This window comes from Numida meleagris, chromosome 10 (genome assembly GCF_002078875.1).
Source record: "Numida meleagris isolate 19003 breed g44 Domestic line chromosome 10, NumMel1.0, whole genome shotgun sequence".
In the NCBI taxonomy this organism is placed as follows: Eukaryota; Metazoa; Chordata; class Aves; order Galliformes; family Numididae; genus Numida; species Numida meleagris.
This window is the reverse complement of record NC_034418.1, coordinates 18,211,824-18,232,177: the sequence shown is the minus strand read 5'-3', so window position 1 is coordinate 18,232,177 and position 20,354 is coordinate 18,211,824. Positions and strand designations below refer to the sequence as shown.

The following is a 20,354-nucleotide window of genomic DNA, read 5'->3' as shown; positions in this document are numbered from 1 at the left end:
CTACAGCTGGGAACGGCTCCATCCCCTCTGAGCCCCCTCTCCCCAGTGCTGCTGCTGCGCTCTGCGCCGGCTGTGAGCGTCTCCCTGCTGCAAACGGGGGTGAATGCGGCCCCGCTGGGGGGGTCCTGGGATGGATCGGGCCCCGGGGAGCCAGCAGGGGAAGGCTGCAGGCCGGCGTTAGGGAGCAGCAGCGCATCCTGCCCGGCTCCTGGCACTGCGGTTCGTCCTCTTGCCCACGAGCACGGTGCGCAGCTTGAGCTCTCCCGGCCGCTGGGATGCGGAGCCAGGCGGACCCAGCAGGGAGGCACCCGGCAAAGAGCAGCTCTTGCCTCACAGCAGCAAAAGCTCGTGGGCGGTGGGTGCTGCTGGCACGCGGAGGGGGCGGTGGGTACCACCCCCCACCCACCCACCCACCCGGCTCGGTGCAGCAGAGGCCGTGCAGCGGGGAGCGGCCGTCCCGGTGCCGCGGGGCAGCTCGCCCTTGGCACGCTCTGCAATCCCGGCGCTGCCAAACTGGTTCCCCCCGCACCCCAGCCCTCCCCATGCCGGCGCTTTCCCCGCTGTCAGCACGGAGGGGAACCGGTTTGCTGCGCCGGTGCGGGACGGCGGTGGGAGCCCGATCCCGTGGTGCTGGGAGGGTCTGGGGGCAGCAGTTCCCCCCCTGTCCCCCCTATTGTTTGCCACCCCATGCCAGGCGGGATGCTGCCCACTGTGGCACGTGCCTCCTTCCCATCCCTCGTGGTGCTTCAGGTGACCCCAAACCCGTGATGCTCCAGGAGCGATGTCCCCAGCCCTTGGTGGCACGAAGCAGCTGAGCCACGCTGCTGCACGCTGTCCCTATGGCACATACATGCCCGGCGCTGCCACCCTCCCTGGCAGCCCCCCGCCCCGGTGATGCTCTGGCCACCAATCCCCCTTCTCACCACCATTGGGGTGACCCCCCCACTCCCAGGGACCCTCGGGGTCTGCCCACAATGCAGGGGTGGTTCTAGCTGCCCCCCGCCAGGCTCCGCTCCCCTCCGGGCCGGCTGCTCGGGGCTGGCGCGGGGAGGGGAATAGTTGTTCCATGAGATCATGGCTTTGCCGAAATGCAGCGAGCAACGCTCGGCGTGCGGGGAGGTGACGCGGGATGGGGTCACCGCTGGGAGGCGGCGGGTGCCCCCCAGCGAGCGTGGGGATGTGAGCAGCCCCCAGCCCTGCTTGGGGGCTCCCCAGGCATGGGGCAGGCGGGGACCCCGCAATAGCCCCGCATTGGGGTGCGTGGGGAGGCTCGCGCACTGCTGCAGGATGCTCCGTCCCATTAAAACCTCGTAAACACAGGAAGGGCTGCACCGGGCTTGCAGCTTGCAGCACTTCCCCTGGCACCCGGCCCCCCCAGCACCCTGCTCCCCTGGCCATGGGGGGTCGGGTCCTTCTGGTTTGGAAGGGAGCAGACCCTCTGTGGGGCTGTCCTGGGGTCTGCAGCGTTTTGGAGTGACCCAGTCGGTCACTCCCTTTGATGGGGTCCCTATGGGGTGCGGATGCCCCAGTGCCCTCAACTCTGCCCACCCTGTGCCCCCAGCCTGCCTGTTCCGCTTCAACACCCTCTCCCTGGTGTACCTGCTGTACCTCCTGCTGCTGCCGTGGTTCCCAGGACCGGCCGACATCTCAGGTGAGGGCATTGCATCCCGGGCTCGGGACCGTCAGTGGGGTTTGGGACTATTTTTAGGGGACGCACTCTGTCCCTCCTGCAGGTACCTGCTCCTCCTTTGTGGTTTCCCCAGGGCCGGGCGGCTCCACGTGGCAGCCTCGTTCGGTTAATTATAGCCCTGTGCAACTATTAATAGTCCTCCTGCTGCAAGGTGGCCAATTTCGAGCCTCGGCCCTATTAACCAGAAACCTCAGGGCCGCTCCCAGTGCGTGGCCCTGTGCCCAGCTGGGTGCCTGGGATGTGCCCCCTGCAGCCAGGGAAGTGCAGGGCTTTGGGCACGGCTGCAGCTGGGGGAGTTCTGGGACGGGACAGGGTTGGGAGGCAGTGGTATGCTGCATCCCATTGCTGGGTGCTGGCTGTGGGTGCATGGAGAAGGGAGTGTGGTCCTAGGATCCTGCACTGCCCCGTGCCTTGGTTTCCCCAGTGGTGTGGCAGAAGGGATGCTCCTGGGGGGGCTGCGGGGCGTGGGGGTCTGGCAGCGCTGGCGTGGCAGCAGTGTACCCTTCCCAGGAGTTCAGAGTGGGGATGCTGGCACCCCTGGGGGCTGCTCGGGGCGATGGGTGCCCATCTCTTGCAGGTCACGCCGGCCGCCTCCTCAAAGCTCTCTTGGGGACCAGCCTCCTCTTCCTCCTCGCCCACTTCGTTTTCCAGATATGCCTCTACACGCTGCCCACCCTGGACCAGCTGCTGGGGCCCAGCTGTGAGTACCTCCCCTGGCCGGTGCCAGGCGCCCCAGAGCCCCCGAGCTGGTGGCATTTGGCTGCAGGACCCCGCCTGCCGTGTGCTATGGGGCTGCTGTGGGGTCAGTGCCACCCTAACACCTCCATGCTTCCCCACAGGCAGCAGCTGGGAGGTCCTCGCCCGGCACATTGGGGTCACCAGGTACGGGTCCCTTCACGTTATTTGTGGTCACTGGTGGTGGAGAACCCCCCCTCCAACCTCGCTCTTCCACCCCCAAGGTTGGACTTGGGCGACCTCCCCAACTCGGTGCGCCTGGTGGCCCCCGATGTCGGCATCCTGCTGGTCTCATCCCTCTGCCTGTGCCTGTGCCACCGCCTCGCCCCCAAGGGCAGCGCTGCCGCCCGCAGACTGGAGTCCCAGCAGCCCCCTGAGCAGGTGAGGTGACACCAGTGCCACCAGCAGCGCTCCTCCTGCAGGGCCCCTGTCCGTCCCTGCTTGTCCCCATGGGGACACCCCAATGCCTGGGGACCCGGGCCAGGATTCAGGTTAGGGCTGTGCAGCAGGGAGCTGCACAGGGCGCTTGTAGTTTGGGCGGTCAGCGATGGATTGGGTCCCCTGTGCCTCCCCCTCCCCGGGCTGACTCAGCCGCGGAGGAGTGCCTGTGTTTGCTCCCGTGTTTCCATAGGGATCCCGCAAACAGCCCGGCCCCATAGAGCTGCTCGATGTGGGACGGCAAAGTGCAGGCTGCCCACGGCTGGGGGTGGAGCCAGCTGGGAGCCGTGCCTTGCCATGCAGTGCCGTGCCGTGCCATGCTGTGCCATGCCAGCCCTGTGCGTGTGGCACCAGCGTCACCCATGCCGCTCCGTGCTGGTGTCACCTCCACGTCCCAGCCCCATTTCGGGTGCATCCTGCAGCCCCGCTGTAACCGGAGCGCTGGCAGCGCGGATGCCTTTGCAGTGAGCGCGGGAGGCAGCCTGGAAAAAAGCTCAGTGCTGGGAACCCGGCTGCCGCTGCCAAGAAAAGCAGCCGTGTTTCGGAGGCGCTTTCCAAGCGGCTGCGAGATAAACACGGCCAGGTGCAGGGCTGGGCCCCGTGCGGTGGGGAAACTGAGGCACGGCCAGCAGCGGGGACTGGGGGAGCCCACGGGGGGGACGGGGCTCACTGCTGTGCTTCCTGCCTGCCACAGGGGGAAGAGGAGCAGGACGTGGAGCGGCGCGGTGGCACGGCCGGCGGGGACACGCCGCTCAGTGCCAGGCTGCGGGTGACGGCGCACTGGGTGCTGTGGGCGGCCGGGAAGGGGCTGGCCATCCTGCTGCTGGCCTTGGCCGGTGGGTCCGGGGCTGGGGGGACGGTAGGGGGGTGGGAGCACGTGATGAATTTGGGGGATCTCCGCTCAGGGGGTGCTGGTGACTGACCGCCCACGGGGCGCTGCTCTGCAGGGATCACCCTGCCCTCCGCCTCCTCCAGCGTCTACTACCTGCTGTTCGTGGGGCTGTGCACCTGGTGGGCATGCCACCTCCCCTCCAGCCGCGCCGCCTTCGACGCCCTCTGCGTCCTCGTCGGCCTCTACGCCGCTGCCCACCTCCTGTGCCTCTACGCCTACCAAGCGCCCTTCGTGCAGGGGGTCTTCCCACCCCCCACCATCTGGGCGCGGTGAGCGGTGCCGTGGGTGTCCCCCTCCATGTGTACCCCCTACCACGGGTCCCCACGTCCCCAGGGATGGTTTGCAGCCAGCGCGGCTGCTGCTTGGCTCCCACCCTGCTCACAGCCCAGCGCTGCGGGGGTGGGGACATCGCCGGTTCCAGGGGGTTAATGCCATCCATGTCCCCCCCCCCTCCCTGCAGGGTGTTTGGCTTCAAGGACATCATCCTGTACAGCAACTGCTCCCGGCCCAACGCTCTGCAGCTCAACACCGACCACCCCTGGCCTGTCTATGCCAACCCCGGCATCCTGCTGCTGCTCTACTACACCGTGGCCACGCTGCTGAAGCTGCGCCGCCTGGATGCCAGGGTGAGGGGCTGTGGGGCTGCGTGTACCCCAAAGGCTCAGGGCGCTTGGTGGAGGGGGTGCTGTGCTCGAGGATGGGGCCCCCCCGGGTTATAGCTGCCTTGTTGCCCTTGCAGAGAGCAGCAGTGCCAGTGCAGCCCCTGGCACATGATCTAGTGGAGCTGGAGAGCTGGCCCAAGGACAGCGACGGCGTGGCCGAGGACACCAAGGTGAGTTGGGGGAACGGCACCCTGGTGCTCTGGGGGTGCCAGTGGCTGCTCAGCCCTCTCTGCCCCTTCCCCCCCCCAGCCCATGCTGTCCTCCAGCACTGGGAAGCGGAGCACGGAGAACTGCACCATCCATGTCATGGGTGACACTATGCCGCCGGGTAAGCCCAGCCCCAGCGCTGCCCCATCCCTGCCCTGCAGTGCGGTGGGGGCTCACAGCTCCTGCTCCCCCTGGCCAGGCAGGGACCGTCCGGCGGAGCGGCTGCCCCTGCAGGCACTGTGGCACGTCATCATGAAGCAGAGCTACGTCTGCGCCCTCATTGCCATGATGGTAAGGGGGGCACCCCGTTGTGGCCCTCAAGAATTTTTCTCCAAGTCATGAGCCTGAAAAAGGGGAGAGGCTGAGCTTTTCTGTCCTGCAGGTGTGGAGCATCACCTACCACAGCTGGCTGACCTTCGTGCTGCTGCTCTGGTCCTGCCTCATCTGGATCGTGCGCAGCCGGCACCACTTCGCCATGCTCTGCTCACCCTTCCTGCTGCTTTACGGCATCGCACTCTGCAGCCTGCAGTACGTCTGGGGCATGGACCTGGGCCCCGAGCTGCCCACCCGCGTCGGCTTCATGAGCCTGGAGCAGCTGGGGCTGGTGCGCCCCAAGTACCCCTGCCTGGACCTGGGGGCCAAGGTACCCCCCGCTCCACCCCCGTCCCCGTCTCCGTGATGCGTGCCGGCCCTGCTCACCACCTGTCCCTGCAGCTCCTGCTCACCCTCACCTTCTGGCTGCTGGTGCGGCAGTTCGTTAAGGAGAAGCTGCTAACGAGGACGTGCCCGGCCACCCCGCTGCTGGAGGTGACCGTTTCGGATACAGGTGAGGGTGCCTGAGTGATGCTGGGGGCTGTCCCCATGCGACCCGCGGTGCCAGCAGTGCCGTGCCTTGCAGAGCCCGGGCGGCAGCGGGATGTGCTGAAGGCGCTGGGGGCTCTGGTGCGGGATTTCTACGCCAAGTACTGGATCTGCGTGTGCGCCGGCATGTTCATCGTGGTCAGCTTCGCCGGGCGCCTCGTGGTCTACAAGATCGTCTACATGTTCCTCTTTCTTCTCTGCCTCACCCTCTTCCAGGTACAGGGGATGGAGGTGCTGGCCCCAGGTGGCGTGCGCACCTGGTGGCCCCGCACTGACATCCCCATCCCTGTAGGTGTACTACACGCTGTGGCGCAAAGTGCTGAAGGGTTTCTGGTGGCTGGTGGTGGCCTACACCATGCTGGTGCTCATCGCCGTCTACACCTTCCAGTTCGAGGACTTCCCCATGTACTGGAGGAACCTGACAGGTCTCACCAACGAGCAGTGAGTGTCCCCATCCCACCATGGTGTCCGCATCCCGCCGTGGTGTCCCCGCTGCCACCGGTGTGGTGGCAGCAGGGCATGGCCAGGTGGTGCATTGCACGTGGGGGAACTGAGGCACAGAAGGTTCGCCCTGCTGAGGACACCCCCGCATGGCAGAGGGGTGGATGGAGGTGGCCCCATGCTGACCACGATGCCCCCTTCCTTCCAGGTTGGGTGACCTGGGTCTGGAGCAGTTCAGCGTCTCCGAGCTCTTCTCCAGCACTCTCATCCCGGGCTTCTTTCTGCTGGCCTGCATCCTGCAGCTCCACTACTTCCACCGCCCCTTCATGCACATCACCGACCTGGAGCACGTCCCCGCCGCCGAGCCACGGCCCTGCCACATCCCCCGGCCCGAGGAGCTGCACGGGAGCCGGCTGCTGCGGGATGCCATCGTTGCTGAGAGTGCCAGGGCTGAGGGGGAAGAGTCCGACACCGCCTCGCAGGGTATGGCCAGGGGTGGGGTGCCCTTGGAATTGGGGATGGAATGGGATGTTCTCCAAGCCGAGGAATGGATAAGGGATAGGTTGGGGTGTCCTCTGTGCCTTGGAGAGTGCAGTGATGGAATGGGTTGTTTCCCGAGCCAAGGAGGAGCCAGGAGGATATAGGATGGGTTGGGATGTCCTCTGATGTCTGGGGGGTACAGAGATGGGTTGGAGTGTTCTCCAAACCAAGAAGAGGGCAGAAGGATATGGGAATGGGTTGGGATTTCCTCTGATATTTGGAGGACACAGAAATGGATGGGAGCGTCCTCCAAGCCGAGAAGGGGCCAGGAGAATACAGGGCTGAGTCTGGGTGTCCTCCAAACCTGGGAGAGGAGGGTACAGGGATGTACTGGAGCGTCCTTCAAGCCAAGAAGAGGACGGGAGGTTACTGAGATGTGTTGGGGTGTCCTGAGCCTGGGAGAGTATAGGGACTAGGGAATTCCCCAAGCCTGGAAGGAGGGGGCAAGGTTGGGGTACCCTCCAGTCCCACAATGGTCTGTGTCCCCGCAGCACCCAGCAAGTGGGGGCTGGTGCTGGAGCGCCTCATCGTGCTGGGCTGGACCTTCTCAGACACGCTGACCCGTGGGCAGGTCTTCGTGGGGCGCCTGCTGGAGCTGCACATCCTCAAGCTGGTGGCCCTTTACACCGTCTGGGTGGCTCTGCAGGAGGTATGGCTCTGGGGTTGGGGGTCCCGGCGGGCACCCTGCACTGCTGACACCGTCGTCTCCCCCAGGTATCACTGATGAATTTCTTGCTGGTGCTGCTGTGGGCTTTCGCCATGCCCTACTGCCGCTTCCGCCACATGGCCTCGTGCCTCTCCACCGTCTGGACCTGTATCATCATTGTCTGCAAGATGCTCTACCAGCTCAAGATCGTCGACCCCAGCGAGTACTCCAGCAACTGCACCCAGGTGCCGGGGCAGGGATGGGGACAGTGGTGGGGTCCGGTGGCTGCGGGGGTGCTGACACCACGTCCCCCCTGCAGCCCCAGCTCAACGGCACCAACCTGAGCCCGGAGGAGATGGGCAACTCCACGCTGTACTGCGGCCCCGTGGACCCCGCCAACTGGTTCGGCATCCGCAAGGGCTTCCCCAACCTGGGCTACATCCAGGTGGGCGGGGGGCGCGGGCGGGAACGGGGTGGGATGCTCTGTACCTTGAGCACAGTGGGGCTGAGGACCCCTCGCTCCCCCCCCAGAACCACCTCCTGGTGCTGCTGCTGCTGGTGCTGGAGGCGGTGGTGTACCGGCGCCAGGAGTATTACCGTAAGCAGCACCAGCTGGCAGTCCCCATCACCGAGACCATCTTCGAGGACGTGTCCCGCGAGCAGCTGGACCACGGCTTGGTCACCTGCGCCAAGTACTTCCTCAACTACTTCTACTACAAGTTCGGTTTGGAGGTGGGCAGCGGGGGCTACGGGGCAACACGGGGCGGGTGGTACGCGTGGAGCTGAGCTCCTGAACCGCCCCGAATCCAGATCTGCTTCCTGATGACGGTGAACGTGATCGGGCAGCGGATGAACTTCATGGTGATCCTGCACGGCTGCTGGCTGGTCGTCATCCTGACGCGGCGCCAGCGGGCGGCCATTGCGCGCCTCTGGCCCAAGTACTGCCTCTTCCTCGTGGTCTTCCTCCTTTACCAGTACCTGCTGTGTGTCGGCATGCCGCCTGCCCTCTGCATGGGTAAGGGGGCTGGGGAGGGGGCTGGGAGGTGCTGGGGGGCTGGGATGCAGCGTGCTGCTGTTCCCCCTCCCCAGATTACCCATGGCGCTGGAGCCAGTCCCTCCCCATGAACTCGGCGCTCATCAAGTGGCTCTACCTGCCTGACTTCTTCGTGGCCCCCAAATCCACCAACCTCATCAGTGAGTGCCCCCCGGGATGGGCGGGGGGAGGGTGGGGCCGAGGGGCAGGCTCTACCTGGCCACACCCTCCCCCGAAAGTGGGAGGGGTCATTCATTGGGGCGGGGCTTGGGGGGTACCACACCCATTTGGGATGAGGATGGGAGGAAGATCCCCACCCTTTTAGGGAGAAGGAGGGGGCTATGAATGGCCACACCCCCTTGGGAGCCACTCAATGAAATCAACGCCCAGGGCGTGGGAAGCCCCGCCCCCTTTTATGGAGGGGTGTGATTGGCCACGCCCCCTCGTACTGAGGGGGCGTGGCTCTCCCAAGCCCCGCCCCCCATGGACTGAGCCATGTGCCCGCAGATGACTTCGTGCTGCTGCTGTGCGCGGCCCAGCAGTGGAGGGTGTTTGTGGCTGAGCGCACCGAGGAGTGGCTGCGGGCGGCGGGTGACAACGCGGACCGGCTGGACCTGGAGCGGGAGCCCCACAACCCCGCGCCCAACTTCATCCACTGCCGGTGGGCGGCCACAGCTGGGATATGGGGGGGGGGCATGGGGATAGAGGGGGGATATCCAGGCAGGGGGATGTGCTGGGATGCGGTCTCCAAGGATAGAGATTGGGTTTGGGATGAGGTCCCCCAGGATGGGGATGGGGTTGCAGCAGCATAGGGCCAGGGAAACCCTCCTCTAGGCTGGGACAGCACCTCCTACCACCAAGGTGGTCCCACCAGCTGGGACAGGAGCACCCTGAGGGTGTGGTGGGACCTCTGGGAGAGATGCAGTGTCCCAGGGCATGCTTGGTGATGGTGCTGGAACCCACTGGGTATTGGGATACCCATAACCTGGGACAAGCACTTTGTACCCCAAGATGAGCGCCGGGTCACTGAGGGGTACTGGAACCTCTAGACAGGGACCCACTGGTTTGGTTGTGGAGTGTAGCACTTTGCTGCACCCCAAGCCCAGATGGAGCTGGGTGCAGGTGCTGGGAGGGGATGGGGACCCTGCTCTGAGCACCCCGTTCTGCAGGTCCTATTTGGACATGGCGAAGGTGGTGGTCTTCCGCTACCTCTTCTGGTTTGTCCTGGTGGTTGTCTTCATCACTGGGGCCACCCGCATCAGCCTCTTTGGCCTCGGCTACCTGCTCGCCTGCTTCTACCTCCTGCTCTTCGGCACTGCCATGCTGCGCAAGCCAGCACGGGCACGCCTCGTGCTCTGGGACTGCCTCATCCTCTACAACATCACCGTCATCATCTCCAAAAACATGCTGTCGGTGAGGGCACCGTCCCCGGGGCTGCTCCTCGGGTCACCCGGGTGAGTGCAGAGGGACTAACCCTGCGCTCTGCCCGCAGCTCCTCTCCTGCGTCTTCGTGCAGCAGATGCAGAGCAACTTCTGCTGGGTGATCCAACTCTTCAGCCTGGTCTGCACCGTCAAGGGCTACTACGACCGTGAGCAGTGGCACAGGGTGGGCTGGGGCTGATGAGGGGGCATTTTGGGGTGCTGCTTCACCTGCCCCCCACCCCTCTGCCTGCTAGCCAAGGAGATGGGCAAGGACCAGGACTGCTCGCTGCCAGTGGAGGAGGCTGGCATCATGTGGGACAGCATCTGCTTCTTCTTCCTCCTGCTCCAGCGCCGCATCTTCCTCAGCTACTACTTCTTACACGTCATGCTGGACCTTCAAGCTTCTGCCCTGCAGGCCTCCAGGTGGGGCAGGGAGTGTCCGTGGGGTCCCTGAGGGCACTGGGTTTGGGTACCCACCACTCACTGTCCCCATTGCTGCAGGGGCGTCGCACTGTTCAGAGCCAGCCTCATGAAGAGCATGCGCTCCCACCGGCAGGCTGAGAAGAAGTCGCTGGCTCAGCTCAAACGGCAGTGAGTGGGTTTTGAGGGAGGAGGGAGGGGCACTTGGGGCACTTCCCAAACCCCCTAGAGCTGTTGGGGCACCTCAAGGCGCAGGGAGTGCCCAGGGGATGTGGAGTGCCCAGCTTGGTGATGGGGTGCTGGGGGTTTGGGGAGCTCCGGAGCATCCCGTGCCGCATCCCGCAGGATGGAGCGGATCCGCGCCAAGCAGGAGAAGTACCACCAGGAACGGCTGCCCAGTGGTGAGAGGCAGGATGGGGCCAGGGCAGGTGAGAGCCAGTGGGGGGGTCCCCAGCCCCTCCATCCCCCTTTTGTCACCGGAGTGGTGGCCTCAACCCATCGCCAACTCTTACCCCCAACGTTGTCATCCCTTGCTGAGCAAGGACCGGTGCAGCCCAGCCTGGTGCACAGTGGTCAAAACCCCCAAACACCCCCAGACCGTCCCCGCGCCGTGCACTGGGGTGGGTGCCCCCATGGTGGCCACGCTCAGCCCCCACTGCTGTTCCACAGCACCCAGCAGCCCAGCAGACCCTGCCCGGCAGAGGGAGCGGTGGTGGCGGCCATGGTTAGACCACGCCGCAGGTACTGCCCGGCACGGGGCGCGTGCGGCACGCGGTGTCACCGAGGGGAGCGACGGTGACAGTGCTTTTGGCGAGGTGACGCCCCGCATGCCTCCTGTCCCCGCTCTTGGCATTAACCAGCGCGTGCTCCGCTTGTGTGCACTAACGGGGCATGCACTCGGGGTGCCCGCTGGGCTCGGCACTGGAGGGACGCCTCTCTGGGGACTTTGAACTGTTTAGGGTCCCCAGCGGGGTCCCTGTGGGTGTCCTTGGCACTGAGCACAGGGGAGATGGCAATGGGGACAGCTTGGGCACCATCTGTGCCGTGTCACTCTGCGTCGTGCCGTGCTGTGACACCCTCTGTCACCCCGGCAGTGCTGCATTCCGGGGAATACTTCCTCTTCGAGTCAGACAGTGAGGAAGAGGAGGAGGCAGCGGTGCCCGAGGAGCCACGGCCAGGCAGGCAGAGTGCCTTCCAGGTGAGCGTGGTGGCAGTTTGGTGGAGCCAGCCGTGCTGCTGGGTGCTGACTGCTCCTCCCCAATGCAGCTCGCCTACCAGGCCTGGATGACCAACACCAGGACAGCGCTGCAGCAGCAGGAGCGTGAGCAGCCGGAGCCACCGGGCGATGAACTCACTGCAGGTGGGGCTGGCTCATCCCAAAATGGGGCTACCCGACCCTTAAATGGGGCTACTGCGCCCTAAAATGGGGCTGGGGGTGGGAAGTGGTCCTGTCCTCCTGTTTGCAATTGGGGTTCTATAGTGGGGCATCATCTCAGTGGGGGTTCCCAGTGTGTGTGTGTGTGTATTCTCTGATGGCTAATATAGGGCTGGGCACAAGCTGTGTGTCCATCCTTGAATTTTTAAGGGGAGGGGGCAGTCTGAGTGGTGGGCAGAAAAGCCACAAAGAGGGGTTTAGAAATGATATCCCCTCCCAGCACGGGGAGGGCGTGACTTGCTGCCTGCCTTGCAGGGGACAGCAGAGCGAGGGAGGAGGCAACAGAAGCACCCGAAGAGGCTGAAGGCCAGGAGGAGGAAGAGGAGGAGGAGGAAGGATCTGGTAGGTGGGCGGCAGGACCCTCCTGGCTGTGGTAGGGGTTGCCCTGGGCGCGCTGAGCAGGTGCGGAGCTGTGAGCCCCTCTCTCCTCGCCCAGCAGAGCGGGGCAACGTGCTGCAGCGGGCGCTGAACACCCTGCGCTTCCTGTGGGTGCTGTGCCAGGCCATGGTGGATGGCCTCACCCAGTGGCTGGACGCCTGCACGCGGGAGCACACCGACATGTCCACCGTGCTGCGACTCGAGAGATACGTCCTGACGCAGCGCCTGGCCAAGGTGACACCCAGGGAGGGGGGATGGTGGCACCGGGGACAGCGGCACCGCCGTGGTGCTGACCCTATGCCTGCTGTAGGGTGAGGATATGCACCGCGGGGTGCTGGATGAGCTCTACCTGCTGCCACCCGAGGAGCCCCCCGAGGAGCCCCAAAATGACGTCGCTTCCAGGCAGGTGCATAGATACCCCCCCGGGATGCCCACCCACCCGCTGTGGGGCACTGCTGAGGAGGGTGCTCACCTGTCCCCGTGCTGTCCCCAGTGGGCGCAGCGGAGCTGAGTGTGAACAAAGGGCTGAGCCCCCTGTGGCAGAGGGCCCGCTGCGGAGTGGCAGCCAGGAGCAGGTGGCAAGCTTGGGGTCACAGGAGGACGTGGCGGGGTCTCGGGAGCTCCTGGCCCTGCCGCAGAACCGGACCCGGACCGCCAGCGAGCTGCTGGGGAGCAGGTACAGTGTGGGGATGGGGTTGGAGATGGGGACGAGAGCATTGGGGATGGTGGTGATGACAGAGGTGGGGATGGAGATGATGGGGATGGGGACGATGGTGATGATGGGGATGGGGATGCAGTGAGACTGGGGTGCAGGCTCAGTCCCCGTGCCCCACAGGCGGCTGTACTTTGCCGAGCTGGAGGAGTCGGAGAAGTTCTACCAGTCCCACAACCGCTTTCTGAAGCTGTTGCTGACCATCTACCGCTGCGTGGCTGCCCACTCCGAGCTGCTCTGCTACTTCATCATCATCCTCAACAACATGGTGACCGCCTCCGTCATCTCCCTCTTCCTGCCCATCCTCGTCTTCCTCTGGGCCATGCTCTCCATCCCCCGGCCCAGCAAGCGCTTCTGGATGACCGCCATCGTGTTCACTGAGGTGGGCAGGAGGTGGCTGCGCAGGGAACGACCACACGATGACACCCAGCTCTGGCTGCCACCTCCTGACACCCGTATCCCTGCAGGTGATGGTGGTGGTGAAATACCTCTTCCAGTTTGGTTTCTTCCCCTGGAATAGCTACGCCATGGTGGTGCGTAACGAGGGCAAGCCCTTCTTCCCACCCCGCATCCTGGGGCTGGAGAAGACCGACCGCTACATCAAGTACGACCTCATCCAGCTCCTGGCACTCTTCTTCCACCGCTCGCTGCTGCTGGTGAGCCCTGGGGCTGCTGGGGGTGCTTCATGAGAGGGGGCTGGTGGTGGCCGGAGCCCCATTGTGCCCCCCTCCCCGCCGACCCTCGTCCTTCCCAGTGCTATGGGCTGTGGGACCACGAGGAGGATCCCTTCGCCAAGAAGAAGCCAGAGGTGGAGCAGGCAGAGGATGAGGAGGAGGAGGAGCGGCAGGAGGAAGCAGGGTCCCCAGCAGTGCCGGCAGAGCCAGGAGCTCTGGGTGCAGCTGTGGGGTCAGAGCCAGAGGGCGATGCCCAGGGGCAGAAGGAGGGGACTGGGGATGGAGCCACACAGCTCCGCTTCAGGAGGAAGAGGCGGCAGGGCAAGGAGCCAGCGGCAGCAGTGGAGGAAGGTGAGGACCTGGAACTGGGCAGGATGTGGTCTTGCAGGGAGCTGGGTGGTCACCCACGCTGCTTGTCACCCACAGAGGATGGGGAGGAGGAGGAGGAAGAAGAAGAGGAGAAAGAGGAGGAGGCAAAAGAGAGCCACTCTCAGAAGAAGCTGAAAGCGTTTGGTCTCCGGGTCAAGCTCTTCTTCCTCACCATGTGAGTGCTCCACGGTGCAGTTTGGGTTGGGGACTACGGCTTGCAGCCCACTGGTCACCTGTCCCCTGTCCCTGTCCCCTCCAGGGCACAGAACGTGTACCAGCCCGTGCGTGGGTTCTTCCACGACATCCTGCACACCCAGTACCGGGCGGCCACAGACGTCTACGCCTTCATGTTCCTGGCTGATGTGGTTGACTTCATCATCATCATCTTCGGTTTCTGGGCCTTTGGGGTGAGCGGGGGTCTCTGCAGGGTGCTAGATGGTGGGATCCCAACGTGGGGTCAGACGGGGCCGTGTCCTCACCTCTTTGGTATCCCCAGAAACACTCGGCGGCCGCCGACATCACCTCCTCGCTGTCGGATGACCAAGTGCCGGAGGCCTTCCTGGTCATGCTGCTCATCCAGTTCACCACCATGGTGATCGACCGTGCGCTCTACCTCCGTAAGACTGTACTGGGCAAGCTCATCTTCCAGGTCATCCTGGTCTTCAGCATCCATCTCTGGATGTTCTTCATCCTGCCAGCCGTCACTGAAAGGTACCGGTCCCCACTGAGCAACCCCTAAGGATGTCCTCAGATGTGGTCCTTGGGTGGCCTATGGGGTGCTCCCTTTGTGTGCCCGGGGACGGGGGCTCGGGCAGCCAGAGGAGTGACCCGTCCCTCCCACAGGTTGTTCAGCCTCAACACGGTGGCCCAGCTGTGGTACTTTGTCAAGTGCATCTACTTCTGGCTGTCAGCCTACCAGATCCGCTGCGGCTACCCCACCTGCATCCTGGGCAATTTCCTCACCAAGAAATACAACCACCTCAACCTCTTCCTCTTCCAGGGGTACGGGGGCAGCAGGTGGCACGGGGACGGGTTGCCCTATTTGGGCGGGTGGAGCTGTACCAGCCCTATCTCCCCATGTCCCCCAGGTTCCGCCTCGTGCCCTTCCTGGTGGAGCTGCGCGCCGTCATGGACTGGGTCTGGACCGACACCACGCTGTCGTTGTCCAACTGGATGTGTGTGGAAGACATCTACGCCAACATCTTCATCATCAAGTGCAGCCGTGAGACAGAGAAGGTACGGCCCCAGTCAGCCCGCTGCCATCGGGGTGGCCCCAGCTGGGTCCTACCTGGCAGCCCGTGCTGTCTCTCTGCAGAAATACCCGCAGCCCAAAGGGCAGAAGAAGAAGAAGATCGTCAAGTACGGCATGGGCGGCCTCATCATCCTCTTCCTGGTGGCCATCATCTGGTTCCCGCTGCTCTTCATGTCGCTGGTGCGCTCGGTGGTGGGCGTCGTCAACCACCCCATCGACGTCACCGTCACCCTCAAGCTGGGGGGGTACGAGGTGAGGACGGGGGGCAGGCTCCGTGCTGGGCCCCGGGATCCCGCACTGACCGCGCCGTATCCCCGCAGCCGCTGTTCACCATGAGCGCCCAGCAGCAGTCCATCCAGCCCTTCACCCCGCAGGACTACGAAGCGCTGACCAAGGAATTCGAGAGGCAGCCGGTAGCCCCACAGCCCCGCAATCCCCTTCCTCCATCCCCAACGGGCTCCCCGAGGGGTGCTGAGCCCCTGTTCCGTCCCCAGGTGGCCATGCAGTTCATCACGCTGTACGGCTACGAGGACATCGTCACGGCGCGCATCGAGGGCAGCTCGGGCTCGTTGTGGAGCATCAGCCCGCCCAGCCGCGAGCAGATGCGGCGAGAGCTGCAGAACGGTTCCTCCGACATCACCCTGCGCCTCACCTGGACATTCCAGAGGTAACGGCGGGGTTACCGGGGGAGGGGGCAGCCCTGTCTGTGCCCCCCAGCAAACCTCTGCGCCCGCAGGGACCTGGGGAAGGGCGGCACGGTGGAGCACACCTTCGACAAGCACACCACCGACCTGCAGCCCGGAGCACCCGAGCGCATGGAGCTGGCCCAGCTGCTGCAGGGCACCCGTGATGCCCCCGTGTGAGTGTCCCTGAGGGGGGGCTCAGGGAAAGGGGACACCCCCAGGGGTGGTTCCTCACTCTGCTTTGTTGCAGGCAAGTGCCCAAACTCTTCCCCAAATACATCCGGGCGCCCAACGGCCCCGAAGCCAACCCGGTCAAGCAGCTGCTGCCAGGTGGGTCCCATTGTCTGCTGTATACGTGATGGGGGTCTTGGCCATCGTGCCATGCCCTCACCCCCCCCCCCCATCTACCCCACAGACGGAGAGGACAGCTACCTGGATGTCGAGGTGCAGCTGAAACGGGAGCGCTCGCGCTCGGGGCAGGGCAGGGACAGCTTCCTGGAGTGGTGGGTGGTGCGGCTGAAGGATGCTCCAACACGCGACGGCAACATCCTGCCCATGGTCATCTTCAATGACAAAGTCAGCCCCCCCAGCCTGGGCTTCCTGGCTGGCTACGGGTGCGTTGGGGAGCTGGGGAGGGAGCTGGGGGTGGTGAGAGGGGAATGAAGATGGCTTCATCCTGTCCCCTTGCAGGATCATGGGGCTGTACGTCTCCATTGTGCTGGTGATTGGGAAGTTCGTGCGGGGCTTCTTCAGCGAGATCTCGCACTCCATCATGTTTGAGGAGCTGCCCTGCGTGGACCGCATCCTGAAGCTGTGCCAGGACATCTTCCTGGTGCGGGAGACGGGAGAGCTGGAGCTGGAGGAGGAGCTCTACGCCAAGCTCATCTTCCTCTACCGCTCGCCCGAGACCATGATCAAGTGGACGAGGGAGAAGGAGTAAGGGGAAGGGGCTCCAGCCCCACCCATGGGGACATCACCGCCAATGCCTTAAGCAGCCCTGCGGGGTCGCGTCCTGCTGGGGGGCACGGGACGGTGCTTTTAGAAGGAGGATCTCATCCTCACTTTGCTTTGAAGCCGTCCAACCGGCAGAGACCATGTTGTGCCTTCTCTGGGGGGCTGGCCAGCTGCAGGGGGTGGTCAGGAGTTGATGCCACAGCCCCCTGGCTGCTGGGGGTGGGCATGAGCCAGCCTCTCCCTGCACCCCCCAGCCCCACTCCACAACCAGGTTGAACTCTAAAGCAATACCCCCATAGCCCCAAAAACGGGGGGACACGGTGCTTTGCACCCCCCCCCCCACTGGGGTGGCTGGCATCCCCAGCCGGACTGTTGACACTTGTGACTTTTTTTTTATTCAAATGGTTTATTTATACAGATATCTAATAAAACAGCTGAGGCCACCCCAGCTCCCCCAGCAGTGGGGTGGAAGTGGGGATGTGATGCCTGCGGGTATCAGCACCCCGTGGGTGGGCACTTGGAGGGGGGGGGGGTCTCCCTAGCCCCCTGCTGGTACTGGATCACTTAAATCCGTTGTGAAGGCAACTGTCTGTATGCCAGCTATCACCACGGGTGGCCCACTGGCCTCAGATTCCCTCACCCTTAGAGGACCCTCCTGCCCCATGATGACAGGGCTCTGCACCCCACAGCTGTGTCCCGTCCCATCAGCTCCCACCAGGCTCCTCCTCATCGTCCTCCAGCAGGAATTCCTGGATCTGCTGCTTCATCAGAGCCCTGGGAGGGACAGACCCGCAGCGGGGGCCCTGCTGGCTGCACTGCTCCCAGCCTGCAGGGAAGGGACCTCCCCAGCTTGTCCCCTACCTGCAGTTCCTGCGCTGAGCTTCGGTGCGCACATAGGGTGGCAGCGTGGCAGGGGGACCCTGCAAGAGAGGGGACAGTGGGGACACTGAGCCCTGCCCCAGCTCCTGGGGAGCCACCCCAAAGCCTCACCATTTCCTTGAAGGTGAGGCGGCAGCTGTAGCACAGCAGCGGGATGAAGGCAGCTCTGCTCTCAGCCCTGCAGGGAGAGGTGACCGGAAGCAGTGACAATGTCCCTGCTGGTGTCTGGTGTCTCCATGTCCCTCATGCTGGAGGGCATCCCACTGCTCACCCGTTCCCTGTCTCCTCTGTGATCAGCGTGGGCTCTAAGGCCAGCTCCTCCTCTGCAAGAACCAGGGGACAGTCACACACTTGACACATGCCACCACCTCAGCGTGTCCCCAGTGCCACTCACCCCCGGCGATGTCCAGGGCGCAGAGGCAGAGCAGGCAGCGCTGCAGCTCGCTGTTTGCTTCGGCAGGAGCCGCACTCAGCTTCTCACCCGTCCTGCAGATGTGAAGAGGGGATGGAGCAGGGGCACCCCTCTGCCTGCCCCCAACTACCCCACCCTGAGGTGCAGTACCGGTACACGGTGCTGATGGTGGAGGGGAAGTCCACCTGCAGCCCCAGCAGGAAGTTCTCCATCAGGCGGTGGATGCTGGTCTTCTCCCGGCGCTGCAGGGGGAATGGAGAGGGAGGGGGCAGGATGAAGAGCCCACAGCTCAGTCTGGATGGAAGCAGGGGGGACAGGGACACCCCTACCTTAGCACGGAGGGGTGGCGTGATGACAGTGGGGACGCCAAAGAAGTGGTTGTAGAATGCAATCTCCTTGGCCATGTAGTCTCGCATGGGACGCACCACTGTCACGTCACCGTGTCGGCTGTCCACAAAGCCCTGCAGATGAGCAGGAGTCCACTGAGGGACTGCCACCAAGCTGGGGACAGCCCCAGGTACAGAGCAGCCCTCAGTGCCCGGGTTCTGTCCCACTCCCAGGCAGGGATGGCACTCACCGTGTCCACAGCGAGGAAGGCACCGCGCCCCAGCGCCAGGTTGGTGAGCAGCTTGATGGCCACACGGGTGCAGCTCTCGCCCGTCATCACCTTGGTGTACCCCTGCGTGCGGGCGGTGTGCAGGAGGAGGTGGGTCCTGGGGACACAATGTCACTGGCTCAGACCCACGGGGCCGTGCCATGTGCCCGCTGGGCAGGAGGAGCCCCTCACCGCAGCATCTGCAGCAACTCCTCCTTTGCCGTCAGTGTCTCTGCCGCATCAAAGAGCTGCAGCAGCTCTTCAGTGCGGGCAGCTGTGGGCAGGCGGGCATGGGAGTCCCCTGCGGGACCATCCTGGGTGCTGAGCCCTGTGGGTGAGGTGCCACCATCCCCACTGGCCTCCTCCTCCCGCTGCTGCTGGATGAAGCCCTCTACAGCCGCCTTGTAAGAAGGACTTGGCTCGCCGTCCCCTCCAGGGCCCCGCCGCAGGATCGAGCCAGGCAGCTCCAAGGCCTGCAGGCAGAGACAGGGAGCTGGGTGCAGGCAGACACATCTCCCCACATCATGCCCCCCAGCCCCATCCCATCCCTACCTGCTCCAGGGAGGCCAGGTGGTAGGGGAAGCCAGTTTCCTGCAGCAGGGCCTCCATGTGGCTCAGGGTTTGCTCCCGCTGCACCAGGCTCTGCCCACACACCGCTCCCTCTGCGGGCACAGAGGCGGCAGCTGGAGCAGCGGGACGCACCCCGGGGTGCCACAGCCCCACAACAGGAATGGGAAGGACGGATGGGGACAGGTAATAGAGATGTGGACGGGCAGCAGGGATGGGACATGCCTTACCATCAATGTAGACGAGGCCGGGCACGAAGCGCAGCCGCTTGGCCGTCTCACGGCTCAGCCCCTGGCACAGAAGTGGGGTAAGCAGGCTAAGCTGGGCCCCACGCCCCCCGCTCCCCCTACACTCACCTCCTGCACTTGCCGCAGCATGGCACTGGAAGCCGGCCCGCCCGACAGTGCCAGCAGCACCTGCAGGGACAGCAGGGACAGTCAGCGGCCTCAGCACAGCGCTCCCAGCACCACACCCCCCCACCACCCCGTGTGACCCCAGTACCTTCTCTCCTGGGAAGATGACGCGGTTCTTGCCCAGCATGGCACGGAACTTGTGCACGAAGTACTCGCGGAAACAGGCGCTGCAGGGACACAGACAGCCCTGAGCACCCCTGTCTCCGAGCACCGCTCGGAGGGCCTCGATGTCCCTGAGACCCAGTGTCCCCAAGCCCTGCATCCACAAGCTCTTATCTCTATCTGCTGACGTCCCCAAGCTGTGATGTCCCCATTCTTTGATGTCACCGAGACCCAGTGTCCCCAGTCCTGACATCTCTGAGCTTTACATCCCTGATGTCCCCGAGGCCTGCATCCCAGAGCCCCAACGTCTCTGTGTCCTGATGTCCCCAAGACCCAATGTTTCCAATCTGTGACAGCCCCAGGCCCTCCATCCCAGAGCCCAACCCCACATCGCCAAACCACATCCCCGTGCTCCAATATCCCCAGCCCTTGAATCCACAGTTTCCACGCCCTGATATCCCAAGGACGTGATGTCCCTATTCTTGGATGTCACCGAACCCAATATCCCCAGACCCACATCTCAGAGCCTCCCGTCCCAAGCCTGACGTCCCCATAACCCAGCGTCGCCAGGAGGTGACGTCCCCAAGCCCTGACGTCTCCCAACCCCACACCCCTGAACCACACGTCCCCACGCCCTGACGTCCCCACGCCCCAGCGTCCCGGTCCCCTCACCGACAGAACGCATCCCCGACGCGGATGACGACGGCGGCGGGGCCCTCCCCGCACTTCACGCACGGCCGCGGGTGGCTGCGGGGAACGGAGCCGTCACCGACCCCCGCCCAAACCGAGGCACGGCCCCGGGGGACGGAGCGCTCGCGGTGTCCCGCTCCCACCTGCACACGGGGGCGGCGCGGCGCCGCGCCGGCGCTTCCCCGCACCCTCCGCAGCGCCCGGACGCCTCGCACATGGCAGCCCCGCTCCCCTCCGCTCCCCCTCCCCACC

At 64.7% G+C, this 20,354-nt stretch overlaps 2 protein-coding genes across 5 annotated transcripts in view; one reads left to right on the top strand and one right to left on the bottom strand.

Annotated features, from left to right (window-relative positions):
- PIEZO1 (piezo type mechanosensitive ion channel component 1) overlaps nucleotides 1-16,859 on the top strand; it is a 19,512-nt gene extending 2,653 nt beyond the window's left edge. The window contains exons 2-50 of one of the 3 annotated variants that reach the window (XM_021408552.1): nucleotides 1,562-1,651; nucleotides 2,268-2,390; nucleotides 2,530-2,572; nucleotides 2,650-2,806; nucleotides 3,558-3,699; nucleotides 3,811-4,024; nucleotides 4,216-4,381; nucleotides 4,495-4,587; nucleotides 4,667-4,745; nucleotides 4,824-4,915; nucleotides 5,007-5,267; nucleotides 5,339-5,450; nucleotides 5,523-5,701; nucleotides 5,778-5,926; nucleotides 6,135-6,409; nucleotides 6,958-7,115; nucleotides 7,181-7,357; nucleotides 7,432-7,557; nucleotides 7,644-7,844; nucleotides 7,923-8,127; nucleotides 8,202-8,306; nucleotides 8,653-8,806; nucleotides 9,315-9,558; nucleotides 9,638-9,734; nucleotides 9,822-9,990; nucleotides 10,069-10,158; nucleotides 10,333-10,415; nucleotides 10,657-10,728; nucleotides 11,082-11,185; nucleotides 11,254-11,347; nucleotides 11,678-11,764; nucleotides 11,862-12,034; nucleotides 12,111-12,202; nucleotides 12,294-12,476; nucleotides 12,636-12,894; nucleotides 12,980-13,168; nucleotides 13,267-13,537; nucleotides 13,613-13,730; nucleotides 13,815-13,962; nucleotides 14,052-14,266; nucleotides 14,399-14,557; nucleotides 14,644-14,791; nucleotides 14,871-15,059; nucleotides 15,128-15,220; nucleotides 15,302-15,474; nucleotides 15,544-15,666; nucleotides 15,741-15,820; nucleotides 15,906-16,104; nucleotides 16,181-16,859. In XM_021408552.1, the coding sequence (XP_021264227.1) occupies nucleotides 1,562-1,651; nucleotides 2,268-2,390; nucleotides 2,530-2,572; nucleotides 2,650-2,806; nucleotides 3,558-3,699; nucleotides 3,811-4,024; nucleotides 4,216-4,381; nucleotides 4,495-4,587; nucleotides 4,667-4,745; nucleotides 4,824-4,915; nucleotides 5,007-5,267; nucleotides 5,339-5,450; nucleotides 5,523-5,701; nucleotides 5,778-5,926; nucleotides 6,135-6,409; nucleotides 6,958-7,115; nucleotides 7,181-7,357; nucleotides 7,432-7,557; nucleotides 7,644-7,844; nucleotides 7,923-8,127; nucleotides 8,202-8,306; nucleotides 8,653-8,806; nucleotides 9,315-9,558; nucleotides 9,638-9,734; nucleotides 9,822-9,990; nucleotides 10,069-10,158; nucleotides 10,333-10,415; nucleotides 10,657-10,728; nucleotides 11,082-11,185; nucleotides 11,254-11,347; nucleotides 11,678-11,764; nucleotides 11,862-12,034; nucleotides 12,111-12,202; nucleotides 12,294-12,476; nucleotides 12,636-12,894; nucleotides 12,980-13,168; nucleotides 13,267-13,537; nucleotides 13,613-13,730; nucleotides 13,815-13,962; nucleotides 14,052-14,266; nucleotides 14,399-14,557; nucleotides 14,644-14,791; nucleotides 14,871-15,059; nucleotides 15,128-15,220; nucleotides 15,302-15,474; nucleotides 15,544-15,666; nucleotides 15,741-15,820; nucleotides 15,906-16,104; nucleotides 16,181-16,430 (7,403 nt within the window). In that variant the 3' untranslated portion in view covers nucleotides 16,431-16,859. Of the gene's footprint in view, nucleotides 1-1,561; nucleotides 1,652-2,267; nucleotides 2,391-2,529; nucleotides 2,573-2,649; nucleotides 2,807-3,557; nucleotides 3,700-3,810; nucleotides 4,025-4,215; nucleotides 4,382-4,494; nucleotides 4,588-4,666; nucleotides 4,746-4,823; nucleotides 4,916-5,006; nucleotides 5,268-5,338; nucleotides 5,451-5,522; nucleotides 5,702-5,777; nucleotides 5,927-6,134; nucleotides 6,410-6,957; nucleotides 7,116-7,180; nucleotides 7,358-7,431; nucleotides 7,558-7,643; nucleotides 7,845-7,922; nucleotides 8,128-8,201; nucleotides 8,307-8,652; nucleotides 8,807-9,314; nucleotides 9,559-9,637; nucleotides 9,735-9,821; nucleotides 9,991-10,068; nucleotides 10,159-10,332; nucleotides 10,416-10,656; nucleotides 10,729-11,081; nucleotides 11,186-11,253; nucleotides 11,348-11,677; nucleotides 11,765-11,858; nucleotides 12,035-12,110; nucleotides 12,203-12,293; nucleotides 12,477-12,635; nucleotides 12,895-12,979; nucleotides 13,169-13,266; nucleotides 13,538-13,612; nucleotides 13,731-13,814; nucleotides 13,963-14,051; nucleotides 14,267-14,398; nucleotides 14,558-14,643; nucleotides 14,792-14,870; nucleotides 15,060-15,127; nucleotides 15,221-15,301; nucleotides 15,475-15,543; nucleotides 15,667-15,740; nucleotides 15,821-15,905; nucleotides 16,105-16,180 lie in introns of all 3 variants that reach the window. The other 2 variants (XM_021408551.1, XM_021408553.1) reach the window with 2 other exon arrangements.
- CTU2 (cytosolic thiouridylase subunit 2) lies at nucleotides 16,817-20,348 on the bottom strand. Of its 2 annotated transcripts, XM_021408554.1 has the most exons (15): nucleotides 20,246-20,348; nucleotides 20,085-20,159; nucleotides 19,399-19,477; nucleotides 19,254-19,313; nucleotides 19,128-19,188; nucleotides 18,883-18,992; nucleotides 18,523-18,803; nucleotides 18,313-18,448; nucleotides 18,065-18,196; nucleotides 17,886-17,977; nucleotides 17,718-17,809; nucleotides 17,595-17,646; nucleotides 17,435-17,501; nucleotides 17,306-17,364; nucleotides 16,817-17,218 (listed from the first exon to the last, which is right to left on the bottom strand). In XM_021408554.1, the coding sequence occupies exons 1-15, from the start codon at nucleotides 20,317-20,319 to the stop codon at nucleotides 17,149-17,151; spliced, it is 1,440 nt and encodes a 479-aa protein (XP_021264229.1). In that variant the 5' UTR covers nucleotides 20,320-20,348; the 3' UTR covers nucleotides 16,817-17,148. The 2 variants fall into 2 exon arrangements, with proteins under 2 accessions (XP_021264229.1, XP_021264230.1); XM_021408555.1 differs by lacking the exons at nucleotides 20,085-20,159; nucleotides 20,246-20,348 and adding an exon at nucleotides 19,930-20,006.

Excerpts from the sequence above, each read along its gene's own strand:
- CTU2 (XM_021408554.1), bottom strand. The coding sequence starts at position 20,319 with ATGTGCGAGGCGTCCGGGCGCTGCGGAGGGTGCGGGGAAGCGCCGGCG. Across the intron at positions 19,314-19,398 it reads TCATCTTCCCAGGAGAGAAG|GTGCTGCTGGCACTGTCGGG; the intron begins GTACTGGGGTCA and ends CTGTCCCTGCAG. Across the intron at positions 18,197-18,312 it reads CCTTCCTCGCTGTGGACACG|GGCTTTGTGGACAGCCGACA; the intron begins GTGAGTGCCATC and ends GCTCATCTGCAG.